The 26,959-nt window shown below is 53.2% G+C and overlaps 2 protein-coding genes across 3 annotated transcripts; one reads left to right on the top strand and one right to left on the bottom strand.

The window, feature by feature from the left end:
• The first annotated feature begins 211 nt into the window (after positions 1-211).
• Dlk2 (delta like non-canonical Notch ligand 2) lies at positions 212-4,836 on the top strand. Of its 2 annotated transcripts, XM_051152885.1 has the most exons (6): positions 212-286; positions 780-910; positions 1,171-1,234; positions 2,620-2,750; positions 3,336-3,480; positions 4,104-4,836. In XM_051152885.1, exons 2-6 carry the CDS (start codon positions 835-837, stop codon positions 4,834-4,836), a joined length of 1,149 nt encoding a protein of 382 aa, XP_051008842.1. In that variant the 5' UTR covers positions 212-286; positions 780-834. The 2 variants fall into 2 exon arrangements, with proteins under 2 accessions (XP_051008842.1, XP_051008843.1); XM_051152886.1 differs by lacking the exon at positions 2,620-2,750 and having other exon boundaries at positions 269-286.
• Positions 4,837-5,243: 407 nt separating this feature from the next.
• Positions 5,244-24,822, bottom strand: Abcc10 (ATP binding cassette subfamily C member 10). Its single transcript, XM_051152887.1, has 21 exons — positions 24,604-24,822; positions 21,029-22,250; positions 20,688-20,915; positions 19,424-19,580; positions 18,840-18,946; positions 17,240-17,319; positions 15,907-16,078; positions 14,653-14,751; positions 14,069-14,258; positions 13,334-13,411; positions 12,761-12,955; positions 11,500-11,653; positions 11,148-11,328; positions 9,005-9,348; positions 8,601-8,770; positions 7,832-7,992; positions 7,286-7,548; positions 6,213-6,358; positions 6,038-6,135; positions 5,774-5,886; positions 5,244-5,411 (listed from the first exon to the last, which is right to left on the bottom strand). Exons 1-21 carry the CDS (start codon positions 24,762-24,764, stop codon positions 5,249-5,251), a joined length of 4,482 nt encoding a protein of 1,493 aa, XP_051008844.1. The 5' UTR covers positions 24,765-24,822; the 3' UTR covers positions 5,244-5,248.
• Positions 24,823-26,959: the final 2,137 nt, after the last annotated feature.

The raw sequence follows: 26,959 nt of genomic DNA, 5'->3' as shown, positions 1-26,959 counted from the left end.
GGGCGCAATCGGTGCGGGGCGGGCCGCGGCGGCGGGAGGGGAGAGGCGGGCTCCGCCGGCACACGCCGCCCCTGGCAGGGGGCCGAGCGCGCGCGAGGAGCCGCCGCGGCCGCTCGGGGTCGCCTGCAGCCCCAGATTACCGAGCGTTCCGCTGGCATGGCAGCCACCTCGGCGCGGAGCCCCGCGGCCAGCTAGGGGCGCCCCCGCCCCCCGAGCCCCCGCCGGCCGAGCCCGTCGGACCCCGTTTGACTCTGCGCCCTGGGGACGCCTCGCCTCCCAGCCGGAGGTGAGAAGCCTGGAGGACGCGGGCGCACCGTGGGGATCTCAGGCCCGAACGTGGCAGAGCCAGGGCAGTGGGTGGTGGCGGTGAGAGCCAGGCCTAGGTGGGTGGGTGTCAGAGGACTCAAGCCGAGAGACTGCTTGCAGCTGCGAACTGGGAGCGGTCCCTTCTTGTACCGGCCCCCACGTCCCGTCGCGCTCGCCTCTCAGCTCTGTCTCCATCCCTGCCGAGCCCTCCACTTGGACCTCGATTGCAGCCCTAGCCATTCCCGCGCCGTGGCCACGCTCGCCGCTGCCCATCCTTTGGCCTTTTTCGCGCAGACTTGGCTAGTGGGTTCCTGACTCCATTCCCTTCCACTGCTCATCCCTTCCTCGCCCCCGCCCTTCCGCTCCCCAGGGTCTTCAGTCTCGGTGTCCCTCTCCTTCTCTGGCTCCTGTCACTTGGAGCCGGTAAGAGTGCCGCTACCTCCGGGTGCTTCACAGCCAGTGCCATCCCACAGGTGTCTAAACGTTTGGCCGTTCATCCGTCGGTCCCTCCTGGGGCCGGAACTGACCATGCCCAGCGGCTGCCGCTGTCTACATCTCATGTGCCTGCTGTGCATCCTGGGGGCAACCAGCCAGCCTGCCAGAGGTGAGCGTGCCCCAGGGATCGGGTCGCGGCCCTGTTCAGCGGTCCTCGCTGGCACGTTGACCTCTGCCGGCTAAAGATGGCACTACAGCCACCCGGTTCTATCGGGCGATGGAATGGTGCTTCCTTTGGAAAGGGACGCTCTTCAGTGTTGCTATGGCTGGAGTTGAATCGGTCTAACTACTGAAACCTCTGCCAAGTCCCGAGTCCCAGGAAGGCAGACCCTGACGCAGGCTCACGCTTACTACACTATTCTCTTTCAGCGGATGACTGCAGCTCCCACTGTGACCTGGCCCACGGCTGCTGCGCTCCTGACGGCTCCTGCAGGTACGACTGCTACACACATGCCTCAAAGCCTTTGCTCATCACCTTTCGGGCCTCCCCACCCATGAGCAGGTCAAAACCCAAAACAGTGTCTAGGATCTTAAGACTCTATTGTTTGGTTTTACGCAACAGGATGACCAGCCCTGATTCCCTCCTCTTACCTCGTTTTTTTTTTTTTTTTTGTTTTGTTTTTTTGTTTTTTGTTTTTTTTTTTTTTTTGTATTTGACTCTTTATTCTACCAAGGGCTCTGTTCCTCGAGATGCCTGTAGAGACACCTAAAGCTTGAGAGTTTAGAGACTGAGAGCAGCCGCAAGAAAGAGGGAAATAAAGAGAAGAGCTGCTTCGGAAGAAAGGCTGCAGAGAGGGTGGTTGTTTTCTTGGAGAAGTTTGCCATTGGTTTACTAGGGCAGACTGGGTAAATTCTGCAGCAGAAGAGTTTGGACATGAGAAGTGAGCTGACAAGGGCAGGTACTTGACATGTGACTTATAAAAAAAATAAGTCGATGGGTAGTGGAGGCACACACCGTTAATCCCAGCACTTGGGAGGTGGAGGCAGGGTAGTCTCTTGAGTTCGAGGCCAGCCTGGTCTACAGAGCCGGTTCCAGGACGGCCAGGACTACAGAGAGAGACCCTGTCTTGAAAAAACAAAACCAAGCGGGGCGTGGTGGCACACGCCTTTAATCCCAGCACTCGGGAGGCAGAGGCAGGCGGATCGCTGTGAGTTCGAGTCCAGCCTGGTCTACAAAGTGAGTCCAGGATGGCCAAGGCTACACAGAGAAACCCTGTCTCGAAAAACCAAAAAAAGAAAAAACAAAACCAAAACAACAAAAAGTCCTAGAGCTGGTGTGATGACACATATCTGTAATCCTAGTGGTTGTGAATTGAGGCCAGGAAGATCAGGATTATGGGCTAGCCTTGTCTACTTGAGACTCAGATTAAAAACAAAACAAAACAAAAATCCCCATGCCCCCCCCCCAACAAACAAAACAAAACAAAAACCCAGCCACTTGTTCTGGAGTCTGAAGGGAAAGAGAGGGAGGTAGTCCTGGTGGTCTCAGAAGGTCACTCACTCTTTCAAATGTACATAACCAGACACTCCAGGGACGTCCTGAGGTCTTTACATTGTTTTGTTTCTTTAACAAGAGTCTTCAAGGGAGGCATTTTCTCAGTCTCCAGGTGAGAAAACCCGATTATGAAAGGCTAGACAAGACCCAGATGCTGATCTTGAGTGCTGTTGTTTGATTGCTTACGTGTCTGCACAGCCCGGCACCTAGCTGGAGCTGCTCCGCTTTCTCTCACGGGCTGTTCTATATCCTACTGGTGTCTGGGGGCTCTGGTTCTACGTTCCACGCACCTCCACACCCTCATCCTGTGTTTTCCCCACCAGGTGTGACCCAGGCTGGGAGGGGCTGCACTGTGAGCGCTGTGTGAGGATGCCTGGCTGCCAGCACGGTACCTGCCACCAGCCCTGGCAATGCATCTGCCACAGTGGCTGGGCAGGAAAGTTCTGTGACAAAGGTAGGACGGGGGGCTATTGGCTACAGGGCCCATGAGGTCTAGAACATCCATTAATATTTACTATTTATGGAGCACTTATTTTGTCATGTTCAAGTCATCCCTCCATATGTTTGAATGGATCCTCAACATCACCTCATGATGGTGGAAAGACAGCTGCTAAAAACCGCACACATCTTTGTTTGGATTTGTTTTGTATGTATTCAGGTCTTTGTCTGAAAGTATGCCTGCAGACCAGAAGAGGGTATCAGATTGTGAGCTGCCATGTGGGTGCTGGGAATTGAACTCAGGACCTCTGGAAGAGTAGCTAGTGCTCTTAACTGTTGAGAGCTCTCTCCAACCTCAAATTGTACCCATGTTAAGCTTCATGAAACTATGGTCCCCAGAAGAGCTGTAACTTGTCCAAAGTCAGTTTGACCCAGACTGTCAGAGCTGAGGCCAGGGACTTCTAGAACCCTATTCCAGTATACCTTTCCCCAGCATAGCATCCTGGCCAGGGGTGGGTCTGAAGTATGAGCCAGTTTCACAGAGCTTTGGATCTGGACCACATGGGGTCCGGGGACCAATATGTTCTTACTCCCTATCCAGATGAGCACATCTGTACCTCACAGTCACCCTGCCAGAACGGAGGCCAGTGTGTCTACGATGGGGGTGGTGAGTACCACTGTGTGTGCCTGCCGGGCTTCCATGGACGTGGCTGTGAGCGCAAGGCTGGACCTTGTGAGCAGGCAGGGTGAGTGCTGGACCCTGGAGGAAGCTAAACCAGAATCTGGTAGTGAGGAAAGAGGCAGGGCGGGCAGTACAGTGGGAGACTGAGGGTTAGATCCACACAAGCAGACCTCAGCATGAAAACTCCACTTGGACAGTGTTCCTGGTTCAGATCCTCAATTCTTTTTTCTTTTTTTTTTTTTTTTTAACCTCTGAGCTGTTTCTTCACCACAAATGATGTTTTGGTGGGGTAGGGTGGCATGGGAGGGGAGGCACCTGGGACTCCCTTTACTCTCTCACAAAAGCAGACATGCAGCCTGAAGAGCTAGCTGGCTCTCCCTGTGCGGATTATGAAACGGCCACAGGGCTGGACTTGCCCTACTTCCGCTACAGGCCTAAGAGCCTGTGGAGATAACAGACAGCCCTTCTGTGAGCCCTGAGTTTGGGCCTGACCATGCACTAACTACTTGACATTGGATTCTCTTATTTAACCCACACAATTTGGCTATTTTTAGTCTCATTTTTAAGTTAAGGTTATTTGACACTCAGAGAGAGCAGCCCAAAGTGACACAGCAGAAAAGGGGGAGCCAGTGGCCAGGACATTGGCTGGCCAATTGATACCAATGTTCTCTCCCATTCCCACCTTAGCTTCCCATGCCGGAACGGCGGGCTGTGCCAGGACGACCAGGGTTTTGCCCTCAACTTCACATGCCGCTGCCTGGCAGGATTCATGGGTGCCCACTGTGAGGTCAACGTGGACGACTGCCTGATGCGACCTTGTGCTAATGGTGCCACATGTATTGATGGCATAAACCGCTTCTCCTGCCTCTGTCCTGAGGGCTTTGCCGGACGCTTCTGCACCATCAACCTAGATGATTGTGCCAGCCGCCCATGCCAGAGAGGGGCCCGCTGTCGGGACCGGATCCATGACTTTGACTGCCTCTGCCCCAGTGGCTACGGCGGCAAGACTTGTGAGCTTGTCTTACCTGCTCCAGACCCCGCCACAACGGTGACCCCACAAACACCCATGGCAGCTATAGTTGTACCTGCCACGGGGCCAGCCCCTCATAGTGCAGGGGCGGGCCTGCTGAGGATCTCAGTGAAGGAGGTGGTACGGAGGCAAGAGGCTGGACTAGGTGAGTCTAGCTTGGTGGCCCTGGTGGTATTTGGGTCCCTCACTGCTGCTCTGGTTCTGGCCACTGTGTTGCTGACCCTGAGGGCATGGCGCCGGGGCATATGCCCCACTGGACCCTGTTGCTACCCAGCCCCGCACTATGCCCCAGCTCGGCAGGATCAGGAATGTCAGGTTAGCATGCTGCCTACAGGGTTCCCTCTGCCACCAGACCTGCCCCCTGAGCCTGGTAAGACCACGGCGCTGTGATGGAAGCGGGGGCTTTCCAGCCCCTCCCTCATTTCCTTCACACCTCAGACTGTAGTGGTCCTTTCTCAGCAGCCCTCAGCTTTGGTACACCCAGCCAGGGGATTTTAGCCTCACACTAGAAATATTATTTTTTTAAAACACAGAATGTAAGATAGGAATTTTATCAAATAAAATTATTAAAAACACAAGTGGGCTTCTGTGGAAGAAACACTGGTGCAGGATTCTGGGTGAAGAGGCCCACAGTGGGCTGGTTCTGGGGGAGCCTCAGCCTTCCCCACACCTTTGAGTGGTTTTCATGGAGGAAGCCAGGGTGCTCTCTCCCCTCTGAGGAAGTGGAGGAGAGGTAGCAGCACAGAGGAGACTGTAAACTGGGCAGCCCTGGTGGGAAGGGTTATAGATCCCTGTGGGGGGCTCAGCATTCTGCAGGGAGCGGGTGGGCACCCTGCTGACTGCTCTGCAGTAGCTGCTGGAACAGTGACTGGGGCTGGTTGCGCAGGGCTGAGGGGGAGTCCAGCTCTACCACCCTCCCGGCTTGGAGCACCAGCACGCGGTCAGAGCTTAGGATTGTATTGAGCCTGTGTGGGAGAAGAATATCAGTGCCAGGAGATGGGGCCACAGTGGCCTAAAGAGAAAGCTGACCTGACCTCCCTCCAGATCCTTCCAGACTGCACAGGTTTGCCCTCACAGGTTTGAGTCCCTGGGTCTGTGCTATGGGAAGAACCGTGGTATCTCTCCAGATGACGTGCTACCAAGGGCCTCGGGTTGTACCTGAAGGAATAGAAGCTGAGATTCCCCAGGCCTAGACCCCGGCCCCCCCTGCCCCCCCCCAGCCTAGCCAATGCTACCTCTGGGGTCTGATCTCTCTGGACAGAGTGGGGGTGGGGTCCTTGCAAGGGTCAGTGGTCTGTGCCTCCGCTGACGCTGAGCAGTATCTGACCTGTGGGCAATGGTCAGCACTGTCTTGTTGGCAAAGCGCTTGCAGATGGTTTGCTGGAGCAGCTGGTCTGTCTTCTGGTCCACACTTGCAGTGGCCTCGTCAATGCACAAGACCTGGACAGCAGAAAGCAGGGAAGGGGAGCAAGAGGGGGAGACTGTAACCTACCTACCATTCCCCCACCTTCAGCTTTTCCTTGAAACCTCTCTCCAAAACACCGCCTCCCTCGACACATGCCTGCCTCCTGGCTGTTGCCTCCTGTCGTACCTTGGCATCTGTAAGAAGAGCCCTGGCCAGACACAGCAGCTGCCTCTGTCCCAGGGACAAGTTCCGGCCCCTTTCGCCCAGCTCTCCATCCAGGCCACCTGCAATCAGAGCACCTGGAGTGCTGGCAGCCACTCTTTGCTTCTTACCTCCTCTTCCAGCCATGCCCGAGACTCACCCATAGCTACAGTCACCTCACTCAGGTGACACTGCTCTAGGGCTTGCCACAGGGCCCCGTCCTCATGCAGGCCCTGGGGATCCAGGTTCTCCCGAACAGTCCCGCTGAACAAAAAAGGCTCCTGGGGGATGACAGCCAGCTGGGATCTGGGGAGCAAGGACACGGAGGCCAGGCTGGAGACACAGCCATCTTCTTGTGGGCCAAGTTTACCTATGGGGCCTGGACTTCTAAGGACATCAGGGGATGAGATCCAAACATCCCCCCCTCTTCTTCCCATCTCTTTATCCACCAATCACATACCTAGGACACTACCGGCTCAGTGAGAGGCGCCAAAGGGATCAGAGGCCTACTGGCCTTAAGTGAGTATACCTAACTAAAGTGTTCAGAGCCAGAGAACAAATGGCTTTGAACTGTGGTACTGACCCCAGAGACAGCAGTGGAGAGGCAGGAAATGAAGAGAGAGGGAATGGGATGGAGGCACTTCCAAATCGGAGGAGGCCAAGGAGCTGGAAGCCATAATAAGGTCAGACCATCACAGGTCTGGAGAGAGGACAGAGGAGGTAGGGCGGGGAGCAAACCATGTGCTCTGAGCTTATGGTGAAGCGTCCTTACCCTTCCCATGTCTTGGAACTGGGAGAAAAATGATTCTAAGGTAAACTGGGAATGGCCTAGGCACATATAGCTCCAGATGGGAGCACTTGTGACCAAGTACAACTGACCCAGGCCCCAAGGTGCCATATGCACTGCCTGCCAAGCCTGAGGCCTGAGGGCTCATGGCATCTGGGAGTACAGCTCCCAAGAGTGTCTGATTTGGAAGGCAACGCTAGTGTCTGGGACAGAAGGTGTGTCCTAGGAACCACAAGAAAGATGAAGATGGAAATGCACCCAAAGTAGGGTGAGGACGATCCAGGGAACATCAGGTGTGACTGTGGTCACAGCTTCCTGGTCCTCGCCTGTCCACCTCGTCTTCCTTGTCCCCTGACAGGCCCTGGCTGTCCTGAGGTTACTTAATACCTTCCTACAGTAGTTCCCACTGCCCTCCTCCCTCCTCCCAAATCACCTATCCCCCAGACCTGAGCTCAGCCAGTTCCAGCTCGCTGGTGTCCACACCGTCGAGCAGCACCCGCCCTGCACTGGGCTCCAGCAGCCGGAAGAGCACCAAAAACAGGGAAGACTTGCCGGAGCCTGTGCGGCCCACAATGCCCAGCTTCTCTCCAGGCTCCACACGGAAGGTCACCCTGTCCAGGGCATTGGGCAGCCCTGACCGATATACCAGCACCACATCCTGGAACTCCACACTTCCCTGGGTCAGCCAGCTGGTGCCCTGGTGGGGTGACTGTGGGCGAGAGGTGAAGGAGGAATGATAAGGAGGCCCGGGCTGGCGCGTGGGAGGAGGGGACATGAATGAAGAATGGCGCTGTGAGAGCAGAGGTAGAGGAAACAGTGAGTGAGGAGACAAAGTGCACAGGGATGAAGGGCACAGTGAAGGATGCTGGCAGTTGAATGGAGGGGCTCAGAGATGTAAGGAAGATGGCAAGGGGCGGAAGGAAATGCCCTGAGAGGACTGGTGGACCCCCTCGGCCAGCAGCTCCGGCCTAGGGTGGCAGGGCAGACCTCACCTGCAGTGGCTGGCCCTGGGGCTCCTGGGGGATGTCACAGGAATACTCCTCCAGGCGCTCCACGCTCACCATCATGGCTTCTGTCTGTGTGAAGCTGCTCACCAGGCCAGAGAGCAGGCCCGTCAAGGACAAGGCGTAGGACAGCACGAGGCCCACCAGCCCTGTGTTGGGGGGGGCAGAGTACCAGCCGCTAGGGGACACCTGGGTGCTGAGAAGTTCGTGTGTGTGTGTGTGTGTGTGTGTGTGTTTGTGTGTGTGTGTGTGTGTGTGTGAGAGAGAGAGAGAGAGAGAGAGGGAGGAGGGAGGGGGAGAGAGAGAGAGAGAGAGAGAAGAACAAGAGAATGCCAGTTTTAGACTGTGGGTGTTCAAGAGGCAGGCAGATAAGTGGACCCAGGCCAGGGGCAGGGAAGGCCAGGTGGAAGCAGTGGAGTGAGGATGCCTGGGGAAGGAAGCTATGAGGGGTGGCAGGCAGCAGATAAGGTGGGACTGTGGCAGGGTAGGACTACGGACAGGAGCAAGGAAAGGATGGCCATCACGGGACTTGGTTTAGTCTCAGATCCACCACTGCCTGTGGATTTCTTAGCGCTTAAAATAACGGTGGCGATGATGGCATTGATGAAGTGTCCTCAGAGGGAACGCTGGGTAGGGGGTGACAATGGTTTTGGGTTGGGGGAGGGAGACATGTAGGGATGGGGTGGGGGAGGTGTCTGGGTCGAGGATCTAAAATGACTTGCTCCTAAAGTAAGGGGCTTGGGTCCTAGGATGGCACCTGGGTTGGCGAGGCCCTGCTGGTGCTGCACCAGGGCAATGCCCGCGATGGCGCTGACCACTGCTGCCCCCATGAGCTGCAGCCGAATGTCCAACCATTGCATTGTGGCATAGGAAGCAAACTGGCACCTCTGGTTTCGCTCCAGGAGTCGCTGGTTCTCCTCCTCAAACCTGGAGGAGGCCAGGAAGGAAGGGAAGCCGCCATACTGTCATGCTGCTCTCACTCCTGCGTGACATCCCTCGACTTACATACCCGCCCCGTCCACCTCACTCTCTTCGAGTTTTCACATTTTCCTGAGTGTCTTCCCAAGAGGACTGGACCTCTTTACTTCTAACCCCTGTTCTGTACGCTTCCGCATCACCCTGCCCCACCCCCCACCCCCAGACTCTGGCTGGGAGATGCACCTGTAAGTGGCCCCCGCAGCACGGAGCACAGGGAGGCCTGCCAGGGTGTCAGCCAGGTGGGTGTAGAGTGGAGACAAGGTGAGGCTGCCCAGGCGCCGCAGCTCCCGGAAGGAGGCCCTGTAGTGCCGCTGAACGCCGTAGTAGACCAGGCTCAGAGGTGGTAGCAGCAGCAGCAGCCAGGGCAGACCAGAACCTAGCACAGCCAGGAGGCCCAGCAGGCCCACAGAATTGGCCAGCAGGATGTTGAGGAGGAAGGGCAGGCTGTCGTCTACACAGGCTACATCTGAGGAGAAGCGGTTCAAGACTCGTCCCGTGGGCGTAGAGTCAAAGAAAGTCACCTGTGCCTGGAAGAGGGAGGTGGCAGGACAGGGGTCAACAACTGAAGAAAAGGTTGGTGGCCAGGTTGGTGGGGAACAAGGTAGGAAAGATGGCTTGCAGTAGAGAGAAGAATGTATCGCCACCTTGAGATAGTAGGTCAGTGGCGACCCTGCAAGGCCCTGCTGAGCACTCATCGCGCTCTGGGTTGCTTATGCTTGCTGCTCTTTTAAGAGCAGAGAGCTAATCTTTTTCCACAAGATGGGCCGGCAAGTGAGCCTTAGCTATCTGGAGGGACGCCCTGCCTGCAGTTGGAGAGCAGCGCTGCCAGTTAAAGGGCTCAGGTGATAGTGCATGCACATAATCCCAGCATGCAGGCGTGAAGGCTGGGGAATCAGGAGTTCAAAGCCATCCTCCACTATACCCTAGGTCAGCGGCAGTAAGAGAGTCTATGTCAGAAAACACAAACCAAACCAAACTGAAATGAAAGTGCAGGTGGACTCAGCCTTTGACCTGAGTTCCAGGTCTGTCACTTAGGAGTTGTGAGACCCCAGCCAAGGGTTTGTTTCTCTCGCCAACGTCCCTGATCCTTGTCTTTTTAAAATTATTTTTTAGATTTATTTATTATTATGTATACAATGTTCTGTCTGTAGGCATCACCACCGGCCAGAAGAGGGCATCAGATCTCATTATAGATGGCTGTGAGCCACCATGTGGTTGCTGGGAATTGAACTCAGGGCCTTTGGAAAAGCAGCCAGTGCTTTTCTGTCCTTGTCTTAAAAAGGGGGACAACAGGATATTTTTTTTCTTCCTTGGAAACTTTCTATTCAAGAGAGTTCTCACTTTTCCATTATAAATCTATGCTAACTCTCCTTTTAAAAAAATGGTGCATGCCTTTAATCCCAGCACTTGGAGGCAGAGGCAGACAAATTTCTATAAGTTAAATGACAGCCTGGTCTGCATGGTGAGTTTCAGGACATCCAGGGATACATAATGAGACCCTGTCTCAAAAACAACAGCCAGGCAGGTGGCACCTGCCTTTACTCCTAGGACTCAGGAGGCAGAGGCAGGTGAACCTTTGTGAGGCCAGCCTAGTCTACAGAATAAGTCCAGGGCAGTCAAGGCTACACAGAAAAACCCTGTCTGGAAAAAACAAAAACAAACAAACAAACCCCCACCCCTAAAACCCAACAATCATAACATATACACAAGAAATAAAAATTTTAAAACATACATGCACATAAAACATACACATTCTGCAATGAACAAGCAAAAAGATAACAGATCAGGCATGGTGGCACATGTCTGTAATCCCAGCACTCAGGAGGCAGAGGCAGGTGGATCTCTGTGAGCTCCAGGCCAGCCTGGTCTACAAAGTGAGTCCAGGACAGCCAAGGCTACAGAGAAACCCTGTCTCAAAACAAAACAAAACCCATAACAGATCAAGTACCCTTAGTAAGGCCACTTATCAAGGAATGAAAGGGAAATGGAAACAGACCATGGACATAACAGGAAATAAGAACACAGAAGAGGAAGCTGGCTAGTAGGCCTTGCATGAACTACAAGGTCTTGCCTTAGCCCCTCAGGTACGACACGGAACTCAGAGGAATATCATCTTACTTTCCCCCTTTATAGATGACAAACCACAGGCTTAAACCACTAGCTCCAAACCAGGCAGAGACTTGGCTCCCTAGCCTCTAGGTCTGAGATGATTACACACTGCCCCATCTGTCAGATCTACTGTCCAGACTGGGAATGTGGAACGTAGTCCATGCACTACAGGGATCCGAGGAGCCTGGGGACATTTCCCACCCTTTCAGGCCCTCACCACAAGGAGTCGATGCAGTATGCGGTGGTGTAGTGTGGCAGCTGCTTGAAGGGCGCCTGCTGCGAAGAGCACTGCCCGGAGAAGGGTGCAGAGAGAGTTGACGCCAGCAATGGTTGCATACACGATGAGGTAAAAGTGGACGTCTGAGGAGCCATTGGAAGCAGCTTTGTACAAGGGGATGCTGAGCAGTGGGGAGGAGAATGTAGGTGACTCACAGAAGAACTGCTTGGGGTCCCCTCCCTTCTCTAGGGCCACCTTTCCCCACCCTCTGAGAGGCGCAGCTCCAAGCCTGCCCTCCCTCCCTAGAGGATCCTGGTGAGCGCCAGCCCTGCTCTCCGCCTCAACCACTCACTAGAGGCTTCTGGTAGAGAAGAGAAGCAGCCTCGGGGAGACGAGTCCTGTGGAGCCTGGGCTGGAGGAAGCTGGACCCTCCTCGGAGCTATTTCTGGCTGCCTTCAGCTGAGAGAGCCAGTGAGAGAGCCACCAGTCGGCACCGTTGCGCGTGGCTGGGCGTGGACGGGAAGGGAGAGGTTGCAGACTTCACCTGTGCATTCTACTCAGGCACCCACATTCTCAGCCCTCAGCTGAGTCTTCCCTCTTCTGCCCTCCTCCCTGGGCCTCCATGTCTCACCACTGTCCTTGGTCCTTCCTACTGTGCACTGTTCCCAGACCCATCACCCTTTGGCTTTGTGGACAACATGACCAATTTTGCAGAGTGGAACTTGCCTGGATGGCAGCTCAAAAGATTGCTATGGAAGCCAGTTGTGGCGGTGTACACCTATAATCTCCATTCTTAGAAGTTGAGGCTGGAGGATTGCAAATTAAAGGCGAACCAAACCAGCCTGAGCTGCACAGTAAAAAGGTCCCAGTCTCAAAAAAAGAATATATATATATACACACACACATATATATATTAAAGATGATGACTATGTTGGGGGCTAGAGGGAGGACTCAGCAGTTAAGAACACTTGCTGCTCTTGCAGAGGTCCCAGGTTCAATTCCCAACACCCACATGACTGTTCACAACCACCTGTAACTCCAGTTCCAAAAGATTTGATGTCTTCTTTTGACCTCTGTGTACACCAAGCACACACATAGTGTACAGACATATATGCAGGCAAAACATTCATACATAAAGTGAGTAATTTTTTTTTCCAAGACAGGGTTTCTCTGTGTGTGGGATTAAAGGCATGTGCCACCATGCCCAGCAAGTAACTTTTTTTTTTTTAATTTAAGAAAGAGGACTAGGGCTGGAGAGATGGCTCAGAGGTTAAGAGCACAGACTGTTCTTCCAGAGGTCCTGAGTTCAATTCCCAGCAACCACATATGGCTCACAACCATCTATAATGTGATCTGATGTCCTCTTCTGGCCTGCAGGTGTACATGCAGGCAGAGCACTGTATACATAATAAATAAATAAATAAATATTTAAAAGAAAAGAAAAAGAAAGAAGACTATTGTGGAATACTAAGTCTAGCTGACCACGAATTCTCAAAATTGGGGTATACTTCTGTCCTGACTGTAGTACGTTTGCTAAGGTCTGAAGCTTATTCTGATTGCCACAAGGAGACTGTGGATAAGCACCTGGACACCATGGCTGGGGATGGTCTCACCTTGCATGAGGAGCAGAGAGATGAGGATGGCGATGGCCAGGCCGCTGCCCATGGCTCTCCAGTATGCTCGGTACACATGCAGGGCCACCGCACCCTCTCTTTTGCTCTCTTCCTGCACTAGGCAGCCATCTGTGCTCTGCCCCATCTCCAGCCCCTCCGTGGCTTTCTCTAGGTTCTCTACTGACAGGGACTTGCCTGTGAGAATCAGGAAGGCCTCAGAGAAATTATGCTTGAAATATGAGTGTTTCAGGGGAGCAGGCAGGCTTTAGATAGCATTACCATTATGTGCCAGTGAAAAGCAGCCCAGGACTGGAGGGCTGAGAAGCAAAGCCTCTGATGAGCATGCACAAAGCCCCAGGCTTGACTCCCAGGACTTTGAAGGAAAAAACAACAACAAACTTTTCCATGTGTGATAGTACACACCTGGGGTCTCAGCCCTCAGTAGGATTGTGTGTTTAAGGCCAGTCTAAGCTACACAGTAAGTTCAAGGCCAGCCTGGGCTGTCTACGGCACACACAGAGATACAAAGGAAGGGGGGAAAGCCCAGCCCCTCCTCCCACTTCTGGGCCATACCTGAGTTAGTCACTTGTCCCTCCTCAGCCCAGGTTGTGGGGACAGCTTGTACCAATGGCAGAATCTCAGAAGGAGGCCCTAGAAGGACGAAGTGGAGGGGGCTGTTATGGGTCTACACTGCACCTTTGTAAATCTGTCTGTAATCCCACCATCCCCTCTCCGGCCCCCCTCCCTACCCTACCCGAGTGGACTCATTTAAGTCCACTGCTGTGGACCTGGAGTCTAGCCAGCCGAAGTTCTGAGGGAATCCATGGCCACGAGTGAGCACCCCCCACCACCTGCGCCGTGTCATCTGTCACTATTGTCATCTGGCACCTTTTCTCAAGTTCTAACTCAATCCCTGGTCTTGCAGCTGGGCCTCATTTTTCCAGTTGCTTTGCCACGAGCTCTGCAGGTGGTCACGCCCCTCGGGTAATAATCCACGGGGGGGGGGGGGGGGGTTCTGTCACTCTTTTCTTTACAAGCAGCTTGTTCCTTCAGGCCACTGCTTACTTCCCTGAAGCCACAGGATTGCTCTCAAAGCCCCAGGCAGCTATGTTCTAAGAGCTCAGCACATGGTCACGCACACACCCCTCCTCTCCTGTTGTTTCCTCATGCCTATTCTGTGGGGGGGCAGGAGGAGCTGAGAGCTGCACCCAGGCCACATGTGGAAGGGTGGCTGGATCTGCTCTGCATGTGACGTTCCATCTGTCATTTGCTATCACACCAGGGCAAGGGTCTTCTTCGCCATGTTACCTGTTCGCACCAGGTGCCCGGCCTCCATCAACAGCACCATGTCAGCCCTCTCCAGGTACTCGGTGCGGTGGGTGCACAGCAGCCGGGTGGTATGGCTCAGCACTCCCAGGATGCACCTGTGCAGCAGGTGGTTGGCCACATCGGCATCCACGGCAGCCAGGGGGTCATCAAGGAGATAAAGTGCTTTCTCCTAGAGAGAACGGACAGCAGGCACCATGGCCAAAGGCTGGGCTCACAGGCTCTCCTAGACCCAGACCTCAAGGCCCCACCCAGAAAAGACAGGGGAGGACAACTCTACAGTAGCAGGAAAGATGAGACTCGCTGACAGACTTCCTTGCTACTGAGTGTGAAGTCAGAGGATTAGATCCAGTGCTTTGCCAAGCCCCAGGCCTTTATTTTTTCTTGAATCTGAAAACAGGGGGTACATAGACAGTACCTAGGAACATGGAGTGGGGGAGAGAGAAATCAGATACAGAGGAAAATATTCCTAGCCCTGGTTCAGCAAGCTCCCCCAGCACTGGACCACTTCCATACCTCTGACCTACCAGGCAACCAACACCTGCCCCCTCGTCCCTTTAACTTACCTGGTAGACAGCGCGAGCGAGTGCAATCCGGGCCCGCTGTCCCCCACTGAGGGTCACTCCCTTCTCTCCCACCTCTGTCTGGTCTCCAGCTGGCAGGATCTGAAGGAACAGATACCTACTGCTTAGTAAACTCCTCACACCTTCTACCCTGTCTCCAGCCCCTTAGTAGGAAAGTGACAGTGTGGAGATCAAAAGGCCTCATGAGCTTGAGACGAAGCTTCAAGGTGGGACAGGTGATTCAGAGGAGCCTGGATAATAGCTGGCAGGCCATGGTGGTTTGAATGAGAATGGCCCATGGGCTCATTTGTGTGAATGCTTGGTCTTCAGTTGGCCAAACTGCTTAGGAAGGATTAGGAGGCGTGGCCTTGTTGGAGGAGGTGTGTGACTGCAGTCAGTCTGTGAGGTTTCAAAACCCTGTTATTCCCAGTTAGCTCTTTGCTTTGTGACTGCTGTCTCAAGATGTACCACTCCAGCACCATGCCTGCCTGCTGCTGCCATGCTCCCTGCTCTGATGGTCATGGACTAACCGTCCAGGCCCATAAGCCCCCAATAAACTCTTCCAGAAGTTGCTTTGGCCATGGTGTTTTATCACAGCAACAGGAAAGCAACTACAGCATAGGAATTACCTCATTTGAAGCCAGGAAGATCTTATAAAGCTGGGGTTATTTCCTCTTCACAAATGGGACCAAAGCACAGGTAGGTGAACCACTTTGCCCAGAGGATGTGAGCAGATGATAAAGGGACACAAGATGGCCCTTGATCAAAACCAAAAGCCCTCCTGCCCAGGGAAGTTTCCTATTTATCTGGGCAGGCCAGTGGTGAGTGCAGCCCTGGAGGAGATACGGGGACTGGCTGAGAATTCACAGGCAAATATATGATTTCTCTCTGTTGATTTCAGTGCCTGGCTTGTGTGTATGGGGCAGTCTAATGGGCTTGGCAGCTTCCACAAGGATTCTAAATAAGGCCTTGACTCTTCCAAACCTCCTCATAAGTTAGATCCATGTTCACGACAGCGCCAGCCTGGTTTTAGAGTCCTGGGGGGCTCTTCTAGCTGCTGAGTGCAACACCCTCCCCATCCTCCTGGAAGCCTTACAGGGAGGTGGGGACCAAGCAGTTGAACACTCTAGGAGGCCCAGAGGCTGACTGCTCGCCCTAGATGAGCGCAGAAGCCTTTCCCAGAGAAGCACGTGTGGTCTGGGGTGTGAGGGACATATGGGGAAGCAGGCAGGGGAGGGTGTCGAACCAGATACTCACGCTGAGGTCATCGTTGAGGGCGCAGGCCTCCAGCACCTCCCTGTACAGCTGGGAATCAAATGCCTTCCCAAAGAGGATGTTGTCCCGGATGGTGGCACACTGGATCCAGGGCTCCTGGGTAGCCAGTCCAAAGCCTTTGGACAGCTCTGACACTGTCACCCACCCACAGAGCCTGCAGAGAGCCAAGCAGCATTGGACTGGCTCCTTGTTGGCTCCTTCCAGGCCCAGGCCCTGCCTCCCAGAAGCTTCCTCAGATGGAGCTGACAGCCTCTGAGGTTAAGGGCCACAGCTGTAGGTTCACAGCTCTGTGGCTCTGGCTCAGCAGCTGTCCTATACGTACACCGCGGAACTCATCCTCACCTGAAAACATGGCCTCCCTCACATCTTCAACTTGTCTCTGGACCTCTTCCCTATGTAGCCACGTTTTCAGAAAGGACAGCTAAGGTGTCACTTCTCTTCCTGTTCTAACTCTATGACCCTCTAGTAGCGCAAGGGTTTCTAAACATGTGTGAAGCAACCCCTTTGGGGTGGAGTAACCCTCTCACAGTGGTCACCTACGACCACAGGAAGACACGGGATATTTACAGTACGCTTCACAACAGTAGCAAAACTGCAGCGATGAAGTAGCGATGAAAATGACTTTACAGTTGGGGGTCACCACAACATGAGGAACGGTATTAAAGGGCCGCAGCATAGGGAAGTTGAGAACCACTGTTCTAGTGTGGCAGTGATCTCTCCTGATCCATTTATTTAGCTAGCTTCATCTTGTTTTTTGACATAGGATCTCATGGGTCCCAGGCTGGCCTTGAATTTGCTGTGCAGCCAAGGACGGCTTAAACTTCTCATCCTCTTGCCCCCATCTCCTGAGTGCTGAGAGTGCAGATGCACACCACTGTGACCAGGTGAACGTGGTACATGGATCAAAGGCAAGGCTTTTGCTCACGTTAGGCAAGTGCTTGCCAACTGAGCTACATCCTAGGCCAGCTTTACTTTGGCCACCTCCCCATCTCCAGACTGAAACCTCCCTACAAAGGGGAGGAACTTTACCGTTTTGTTGTTGTTTGGTTCTTCGAGACAGAGTTTCTTTGTGTATCCTTGGCTGTCCTGGACTCACTTTGTAGACCAGGCTGGCCTCGAACTCACAGAGATACAACTGCCTCTGCTTCCCAAGTACACTACCACGCCCGGCGAACTTTACCCTTTTTGATACAGGTGTGATTCTCCTCCCTCCACGGCCCCCCACTAAGAACATTGCCACATCCAGCAGGGGCCTGGGAAGTGGCTACTAAGGGGCGGGGCCAGCAGAGTCAGGGGCACACTGAAAGCTCATTACCTGTGGAGCTCTCCAGTGACAGCGGCCAGTAGTGAACTCTTCCCGCAGCCCACCTTTCCCACGATGCCCATCAGCATACCCTGCAAGGAAGTCACACAGTGAGCACTGCCCGATTGCAGGGGAGGGGTGCACTGGGTAAGGAGCAGTGGTCTCCCTAATGATGTTCTGGACTGATGAACCCCAACTGATGTCTCTCTGGGCCTCAGTTTAAGTCTTCAGTGAAAGATGTCTCCCCACCCCACAATGTGGGCCCCAGTGGTTGCCTGCCATCTGCCCCAGAACAGCTGCAAGCTTTACTCTCAATCTAGGACTCCTGAGGTATGCTGAGGCAGGTGTGGTGGGAGGGATTCTTGTCTCTGAGGCCACTGGGTTACATTTCCCATCACAGCAGGCAAAAGGCGGTGCTCTGCCAACACCACTTATAACACTCTGCTCTTCTTCATTTCTTAGTTGCAATGTACATTCACAGAGCTATTTCCTGGCTTGCAAAGAAAATTTATAAATGTTCAGGGATCTTTGCAGCTTTGTCCATAATGAGCACACGATGCAGGCCAGGGCTGACCTCTCTGCAAGTGGGCACCAGGCTATGATCTTCTGGGGAGTGAGGGCTCAGGGCTCAGGCAGCTTTGTTCTTGCTGGCTAGAGCCTACAAGTCGGAAGACTGACTGCCGTCACACTTGTGCTCAATGGAGAGTCTACAGACCGTACAAAGCAAACACACAAAGGCCAAGAGAGCTGCAAGTTGAGGCCTGGCTCTGGGCTGTCGCTAAGATCTCGCTTTGGACTCTGATTCATCTATGTGTTCTTACTGCAAATTCTTGTTTGCTTAGGCTAGCTCCAGTAGGTTTCTATGAATACACACACACACACACACACACACACACACACACACACACACACACACACACATCCTAACACATTAGTAAAATTCCTTTGAAGAATTCTAGCCTTGTCTTGCCTGAACTAAGAACAAAAACAAAACATTCAACAAAAGCCAGATATGCGAGCCAAATGCGGTAGAGGCAAGTCAGCCACTGCTGGAGAACTCTGGGTTGACATGTGGGGCAAAGGGTTGGGCACAGGTCGGGAGAGTAGAGACTCAAAACCAGGGCGAAGAAGGGCCACCATCCTGGTAGGAACGTGCCCACTGTACGTTCTTTGACTACCTATGCCATGCCAGGAGTCACAAGGCATAGCTCTCCTTTCATGAGACTAAATAGGGGATGACCTGCGCTGTTTGTGAAAGTCCTTAGAAGGGGCTGCTGGCCTGTTTCACGGGTGCCCAGCCTGAAATGATGGTGGAAAAGCTCTGGGGGTCTGTCTGGAACCCCGCAGCTGGAAAGGGACCCTGGAGGGAGGATCAAACACACCTGTGGACTAGGTAGGCATGGCCTGCCTACATCAGGGTGAGATGTGACCAGTGTGAGGAGATGGTGGGGAGGAGGGAGGTGCGCACAGAAGGGGTGACCTCCCCTCAGACTGGAGCCTGAACACCAAGCCCCACCTTTCCTTCCCTCCCTGGAGAGCTGCGTTAGTCCCTGGGCATCAGTCTAAGCACCCGGTTTATCTGGGAACTCTTCCAGGTGTTTCTCCCACGAACCTTCCTCACTTCCAGGTGCCTGATGAAGGTCTTCTGGCTCGTTCCAATTGGGTCCCAGGAGAACAGGGCTTCGTGCATCTCCAGGACAGCAGGCTCCGTGGGGGGATCTAAACAGGGAAGAAGCCGCGCACCCTAGGCTCCCCATCTACCACTTGTCTGCCAGAATGCAAAGGACAAAAGAGTGGCATGTCACCTTGTCACCTGCCCCTCAACTACCTGCCCAGAGCTGATTCAGCCTGAGTCTGTTGTGTCGAGATTTTGTCCCTGCCTTCTCTGGAAACATCTGTGCACAATGTCCAGCAGGCTAGGGCTGGCTATGCACACAGTGGTTATGAGCGCTCTTCTAGAGGACCCCGTTGAGTTCCTAGCACCCACATGATAAGGCGCATGCCTGTTAACTTTAGTTCCAAGGGATCCAGTGCCCTCTCTTCTGGCCACCACACATGGGGTGCACATACACACACTCAGGCACATGCACGTGCACATAAAATAGAGTTAAGTCTTAAAACAAAATGATATCCCCCTCCTCACCACATACTGGGCTCCTCCCTCTACCGCCCCTAACCCCCATCCCCACACCTTACCAGGGCTGTAGTAGGCCTCAGGGTTGTAGTTCGGAAGGTCGAGGAAATGCTGGATCCGGTCCAAGGACACTTTGGACTCCAGGAGGCCATTGATGACCCAGGGGAAGTTGTTGAGAGGGAGGATGAGCATGTGTACGAGTGCCAGTGCTGTAAACACCTAAGGGGGAGGCAGCTCCCTGAGGCCTGCTTCAAAGGCAGCCCATGGACAGGCCGATGGGGGCGAGAACAGCACAGCAGTGGGCCTGGGGCAGAGGTGCCCATTCTAAGTGTTCCCTAAGGGATGCACGTTACTATTTCTGATGCTGGAGACAGACCCAGAGCCTCATACATGGAAAGCACTGGCTCTGACGTGGAGCTACACACAAAGCTTCAGGCTTCTCTTGATAAGCACAAGGCCTAGGTCATGCTGACATCTCCTTATATTCTGAGTGACAGCAACGGTCATTAGCCCTGGCCAGAATCAACAATATATTGGGGATCCCGGGCCCCAAAGTTCTCTTCAATAGAAATAAAGGGGTCCAACCCCAGGTAGATGGCAGCCTGGGTTATACAGGGAGGCGTTGTCTTTAAAAAAAAAAGCACTTCTCCAGAAAAGGATATAATCCCAAGTCTGGGCCTGAATGGAAGTTGAAGAAAAAGGAAGAGGAAGAAAGGATTTCCTTGCACACACAAAGAGCTATATATCCAAGATCATTAAAAAAAAAAAAAATCCTTCAGAGAGCACCCTCTTAGCTGGAAAAGAACAGGGCACCAAAAGATCCTTTCTTCCCCACCAGCAGCTAACACTAAGAGCCAGAGCTCAAATTTCCCACTCCATGGTAGGCCCCTCCCATTTGATTCTAGCTCCAGCCCCCCTCTCTGCTGGCTAGTTTTATGTCAATTTGACACATGCTAGAGACATAAGAGAGGAGAAAATGTCTTCAAAAAAATCTGGCTGTAGACAAGCCTGTAGTGCATTTTCTTAATTAGTGACTGATGCCAGTGGGCCCGGCCCATTGTGGGTGGTGCCGTCCTGGGCTGGTGGTCCTGGGTTCTATAAGGAAGCAGGCTGAGCAAGCCAGAGTAAGCAAGCCAGTGAGCAGCACTCCTCCATGGCCTCTGCATCATCTCTTGCCTCCAGGTGCCTGACCTGCTTGAGCGTCTGTCCTCACTGCTTTTGATGATGAACTGTTATATAGAACTGTGAATGAAATAAGCCCCTCCCTTTGGGTTACAGTGTTTCATCCCAGCAACAGTAACCCTAAGACCCCTCCCCAGCTCTCACCTTCGTGGCAGTGAGCTGGTGCCCCATGAGGACATAGGTGATGAAGATGACGATGCAGGTGACAACCGGCAGAGCGGCCCATAGGTACACACAGGCTGCATCCAGGTATTTGATGACCCGGAGTCGGCCCAATTCTTGAGACCTGCAGGCCTTTACTCGGTCCCCCAGAGCCTGCTCCCACTGGAAGAATTTGATGACTCGAATGCCATTCAGCAGTTCTGTCATGAGCTGGAGACAGGGACAAGAGAGTGGTATGAAGTAGGGTCACCGCTCACATACCTTCTCTGTCTAGCTAGTAGGTGGGACCTCCACCTGGCTGAAGGACCCCGGAAGACCCTCACCTTAACCCGTGCATCCTTGTGCTGTAGCATCTCCTGATTGCTGGCCATGATGCGGGTGGCAATCACCTTGTTCACAGGTACCAGCAGCAGTGCCAAGACCAACCCAGCCAGGAAGGCCATGCCCACCTGCTGGTACAGCAGGTAGAGGGTGATGGCCAGCTGCAGCGGCAGGCCCCAGGCCTCATGGAAGCTGCCGGCAAAGTTAAGCAGCCTCTCAGAGTCGGTGCCTAGTAGGTTCAGGGCCTCCCCAGTAGGAGGGCGGCTGGGTCCGAGCTGCAAGGCTTTGCGGTAGAGGATGCTCAGCACAGCTGCCCGTGCCTGCAGTGTCACTTTCCGCACCTCATACCCATACTGATTCTGTAGCACAGCACTTATCACGGCCCCACCGGCCAAGCCCAGGACGTAGAGCAGGCCATGGCTTAGAGGCTCTTGCTTTTCCTCTAGGAAGCCCACCAGCAAAGAGAGCAGCAGAGGCCCAGAGAATCCCAGCATGGTCCCCACCATCTTCAACAGTCCAAGAGCCAGGTAGCAACATCCAAAGGCCCCGTACAGGGCCCTCCACAGTTGGGCCCCCTCCTTCCAGTGTGCCTGGAAAGCACGGGCGAGGTAGGCTGGATGCAGCCTGCAAGGGAGGCGGCACGTGTCCTGGGGCTGCCGGAGCTCTCCGCGGACTCCGCGAGCAAGCAAGGGTGCCAACCAAGCATAGGAAAAGCGGGACAACCAACTCTCTCCATCCTCAGCCACCTCTGTTTCCTGACTCTCAAAGGACAGGAGGGATTCATGAGTCCAGGGCCCCCGAGGCCCCCCAGGGGCTGCCCAGCCCAATCCATAGGCCAAGACCGCTGCCAGCTGCAGGATGAGGAGACACACACGACCCAGAGGTCCTGGGAGAAGCGGGGGCAGAAACGTATCACGTTGGCAATGCCACAGAAGGGTCAGCACCAGGGCAGGGGCTGGCAGGAAGGCTGCCAGCGCCAAGGCCAAGGGTCCACGGGAGCGGCCACGTGAGGAATGAACCAATGCCCACAGGGCCAGGCTGTGGGTGAACCAAGCCACAGCGGCTACACACCCTGTCAGTACCTCCAGCCCTACGGTCCCTGGTTGCGACCCTGGTGGCAGAGCAACCGGAAGGAGGTCTAGCAGGGGTAGGATGGAGAGAAGGAAGGAAGCTGCGAGTCGGAGGCGCCATCCAGGGCTGAAAGGTAGGATGTAATCCGTGGTCCTGGAGAAAGAAGAGAAGAAAGAAAAGGAAAGGTACATCATGGCTGACTCAGGGCTCGGACACGCCCATCACCTCCAGCAAGCTGGAGGACACACATTGCCTTTCTGGCCTGCACAAGGCATCCCTGCCCTACTTTACCCGAGAAACCAAACCTTTCCTTGCAGGAAGCCTTCTCAGACTGCCCAATCCACTTTCTAATCTACCCACAGGCTTTCTGACTCACTCTTTGCCACAGGTACTCACAAGCCTGTGTTAAGGTTGTACGCACCATGGGGATTCTAATTAGAAAAAAAAAAACCAACCTACAAATTCTACACAGATAAACAAACACTTTCTATGAAAAGGACCCACAAGAGAGTACCCTAAATTCATCTGAATCACCCTGGGGTGACATTTACTTATGCGCAGCTCTTGCCCTCTAACAGGGAAGCCTACGTTTTTGTAAAACCTCAGAATGAGTGCTCTGCTCCTGTCTTCCCCTGACTGTAAGAAGTGGTGTGGGTCACTATGTGACCTCTTCGCTCAAGAGGAACTTCTTTCAGTTCGGTTTCTATCTTCTTAACATCAAAAATGTTTTTCATAAGCAAAAAAGGTTTACCTTAAGAATCAAATACAAGCCGGGTACAGTGGCGCACACCTTTAATCCCAACACTCTCAGAGTCAGAGGCAGGCGGATCTCTGAGTTCAAGGCCAGCATGGTCTACAGAGCAAGTTCTGGGACAGCCAGGGCTACACAGAGAAACCCTGTCTCAGAAAAAAAAAAAAAAATACAGGGGCTGGAGAGATGGCTCAGTGATCAAGAGCACTTCCTGCCCTTCTCAAGGACCCGAATTCAGTTCCTAGCAGCCATGTCAGGCAGCTCACAGCTGCTTCTGACTCCAGCTTCAGAGGATCCTATAGCCTCTTCTGGCCTCCATAGGTTTTCGTGTGTGCTCTCATACACACACACAGCACACACTTGAACATATACAAACATAAAGAATCAAATACAGGCTGGAAACAGGTGTGGAAGTACACATCTTTAACCCAGCACTAGGAAGTCAGAAGCAGGTCAGTTGAACTCAGCCTGGTCTACTTAGCAAGTTCCAGGCTGGCCAGGGCTACTGAGTAAGATCCTAGAAAACAAACACCCAAACGAACAAAAACCCCATCAAACTCAAATGCCTCAAATACAGGCTGGGTTTGGTGCGGCACACCTGCAACACCAGCAATTGGGAGGTGGGTCAGGAGGACCTTGAGCTCAAAGCAAAATTGGGCTATTTAACACCCCATCTTAGCACCCCTCTGCCTCCAAACAGAATTAACATAGGGTACATCCTTTAAATCTCAAGACCAGGCAGGGTAGAGATGCAAAGATGTCCATGAGTTCTAATAGAGGTCAGCCTGGTCTACATAGAGAATTCCAGGCCAGCCAAGGCTGCATAGAAATGCTTTGTCTTAAAAAAAAAAAAAAAAAATCAAATATAGGAAACATTTATAGCAGTGAATGTCATAATGCATTAAAAGTTCATATAAAAGAAACTGGGCATGAGGAGGCATGCCACAGGAGAGATGGCTGTTCTTTTCTTTTTTTTAAAGATTTATTGATTGGTTTTTTTTTCCCCCCAAGACAGGGTTTCTCTGTGTAGCCTTGGCTGTCCTGGACTCGCTTTGTAGACCAGGCTGGCCTCCAACTCACAGTGATCCACCTGCCTCTGCCTCTTGAGTGCTGGGATTAAAGGCATATACCACCATGCCCAGCTTAATTATTGATTATTTATTCAGTATTCTGCCTGCCTGTACACCTGCATGCCAGAAGAGGACACCAGATTTTATTATAGATGGCTGTGAGCCACAATGTGGTTGCTGGGAATTAAACTCAGGACCTTTGGAAGAGCAGACAGTGTTTTTAACCTCTGAGCCATCTCTCCAGCCCGAGACGGCTGTTCTTGAAGAGGATCTGAGTTTAGTCCAACACCCACATGACAGCTTACAACCTATGTAACTCTAATTTCAGGGCACCCAATGCCTTCTTTTGCCCTCTAAGGGTACAGGACATGCAAGTAGCACATATAAACACATGTGGGCAAACTCTCCTAGACATAAAAATGTTAAAATATTTTTTAAAAATGCAGCTGGAGAGGCAGCTTAGCAGTTAAGAGCATTGGCTGTTCTTCCAGAGGACCAAGGGGTCCAGTTCCCAGAAACCATATGGTGGCTCATAGCTGCCTGAAACTCCAATTCCAGGAGATCTCATGCCCTTTCCTCTGACCTCCTCAGGCACTGCGCCCATGTGGTACATTATTAGAGACCTCGCAATTCTGTGACACCTGGGGCAGATGTGAGCTGGTGTCTCGCTGCAGTCTCTACCCACCTTGGGGTGCCTAAGTGGCAGGCACTGAGGACGGCGAGGAGCGCGTGGGGAAGGACGCTGAGCACCAGCTGGGTGAAACAGTGGCCCGTGGTGTCCCCTTCCCACAGCGGGAGCGGCCGCGCCACGTCGGTGCCACACAGCTGGGCCAAGAGCCTCTCCATAGACACCTCACCTGGGCGGAAGCTGAAAGTGACAGGGCTCGGGACCAAGTTCCCAGCCAAAGCCCGCCCCCTAGCCAGGACCACTCCTCGTTTCCGCCTATTTCCGCTAGAGCCCGCCCATTCTTTCGGTACTTCCGGGACTAGGTAGGAATTCTGGGTACCCAGAGAAAGACGTGTTTCTAGATGCTGCCGCTTCTGTCTCCAGCGCCTGGAATCTGGAACCGCAAACCTAAAGAAAGGCGTTTGCGCTGTTGCTATCTATTTTTATGTTATGTGCATAGGTGTTCAGCCTGCATTGTATGTCTGTGTAAGGGTAATTGTGAGCCGCCATGTGGGTGCTGGGAATTGAACACAAGTCCTCTGGAAGAGAAGTCAGTGCTCGTAACCGCTGGGCCACCTCTCCAGCTCCTGCGCTAAGTTTTAAGTGTTTTAAGTTTTATCCCGAGTGTTGGTGGGTGAGAGAGAACGCGCTGCCAGGTCAGGGCGCTGCTGGGCCGAGGCCGCTGGGGCCCCCTAGGGGCGAGAAGACCTGTCGGCTTGCAAGCCTCTGCGCGTGCGTGCAGCTCTCTGCTGCCCTCCGCCTTCCCTGAGCTGCTGCAAAAGCCTGGTTGTGTTTGAGCACGTTTCTGTCATTTAGCTTGTGCAGTGACCCAGCCCTGCCCTTGTGCAAATTCGTTTTTAATACCCTGTCATGTGGAGTTGCTCGCTCTCACTTACCTACTGCATAGCTGACACATGCACGGCACTTCAAACGTTTAAAGAGCCGGAAAGCCAAACATGCCTGCCACGCTGAGGAACACTTAAGGACATGTAAGAAAAGGTTTATTCCTGCACCCTAAGGCTGCATGAGCTTGAAAGTATCTACACACCCCCAATGAGGATAGTAATACCAACACCCAAATATTGTGAAATTTGTGTAGGTAATTTATAATGCTTACGTAAGGGCTGAGACGGTGGTTCAAAGATTTACGATTGCTTCCTGCTCTTGCAGAGGAGCTTAGTTTGGTTTCCAGCACCGACGTCAGGAGGCTCCAGCTCCAAGGATCCAGAAGGAGGCCCTTCTAGGCCTCCGTAAGCACCTGCACATGTTTATATATGAAATATAAAAAGAATGTTCAGGTCAGGTGCTTTGAGTAATGGGAAGAAGGGAAATTTTTAATTATGCAAATAGATGCGTGTAGCTGGACTTTGGGCTACTTTTTCCTACCTCCCTACACCACCCCTATCTCTTCCAGCTCCCCCAAACACTAGGTAGGAAAGAAAGGTTAGAGGGAAAAGGGGGCCTAGATATCATTAGACTACTTCCTGCTGATTAGGGGTGACAAGTAAGTTTGGTCTTCATCCTCAGGATGTCTCCAACAGCAACCAGCTACGAGGAGACAGTGTCCTGGTCCAGCTGTCTCAGGAACAAGCTCCATCTTGCTGGCAGGGTCAAAAGTGAGTTCATAGTCCCAGGCCCGGAACCCAACGCCTATCCTGCTTCCTCAGGTGTCACACGTTTGACTGTTAACCAGCAAAGGATGTCAAGAGGGAAGTTGCCAGTGTGTAATAGCTAAACTAAGGCACACAGGTGGTAAATGTGTTGCCTCTCTTGACTTAAAGCTTGCCCACTCCAACCAGGCCTGGTGGCGTACGCCTTTAATCCCAGCACTCGGGAGGCAGAGGCAGGCGGAGTGCTGTGGGTTCGAGGCCACCCTGGTCTACAAAGCAAGTCCAGGACAGCCAAGACTATACAGAGAAACCCTGTCTCGAAAAACAAACAAAAAAGCTTGCCCACTCCTTTGTTCCCCTATCATTCTAAATTCCAGGCCAAAGTCCAAGAAAGAGGACCTCTGACTGCAAAAAGCTGAGTCCAAGCTCCCGAAAACCAGGTGACCTGGAAAAGCCCAGTGTCAAAATATAATTGGTCAATGCAACAATCCACTCCCATCCTGTTCCCATCCTTTAAAAATGTTGTACAATGTCCCTTTGGGGACGTGGTTCAGATCCTGAACTGGCCTCCTCCCTGCTTGCAGAAAATAAAGCTTTCGTCTTAAGCTTCTCTGAAGTGAGTTTTCTCAGCCTCCACACAGAACCCAGCACAGCAGTCCAGTGCCCAGCAGCAGCAGGGAGAGCAACAGCAGCTGCACCCTCTAAAGAGTCTCCAGAATTCCAACCATAAACTATCCTCAGCTGGCAAAATCATGCCCCTGCCA

Source organism: Acomys russatus, chromosome 11, assembly GCF_903995435.1.
Source record: "Acomys russatus chromosome 11, mAcoRus1.1, whole genome shotgun sequence".
Taxonomy (NCBI): domain Eukaryota; kingdom Metazoa; phylum Chordata; class Mammalia; order Rodentia; family Muridae; genus Acomys; species Acomys russatus.
This window is presented reverse-complemented; position numbering and strand designations above follow the sequence as displayed.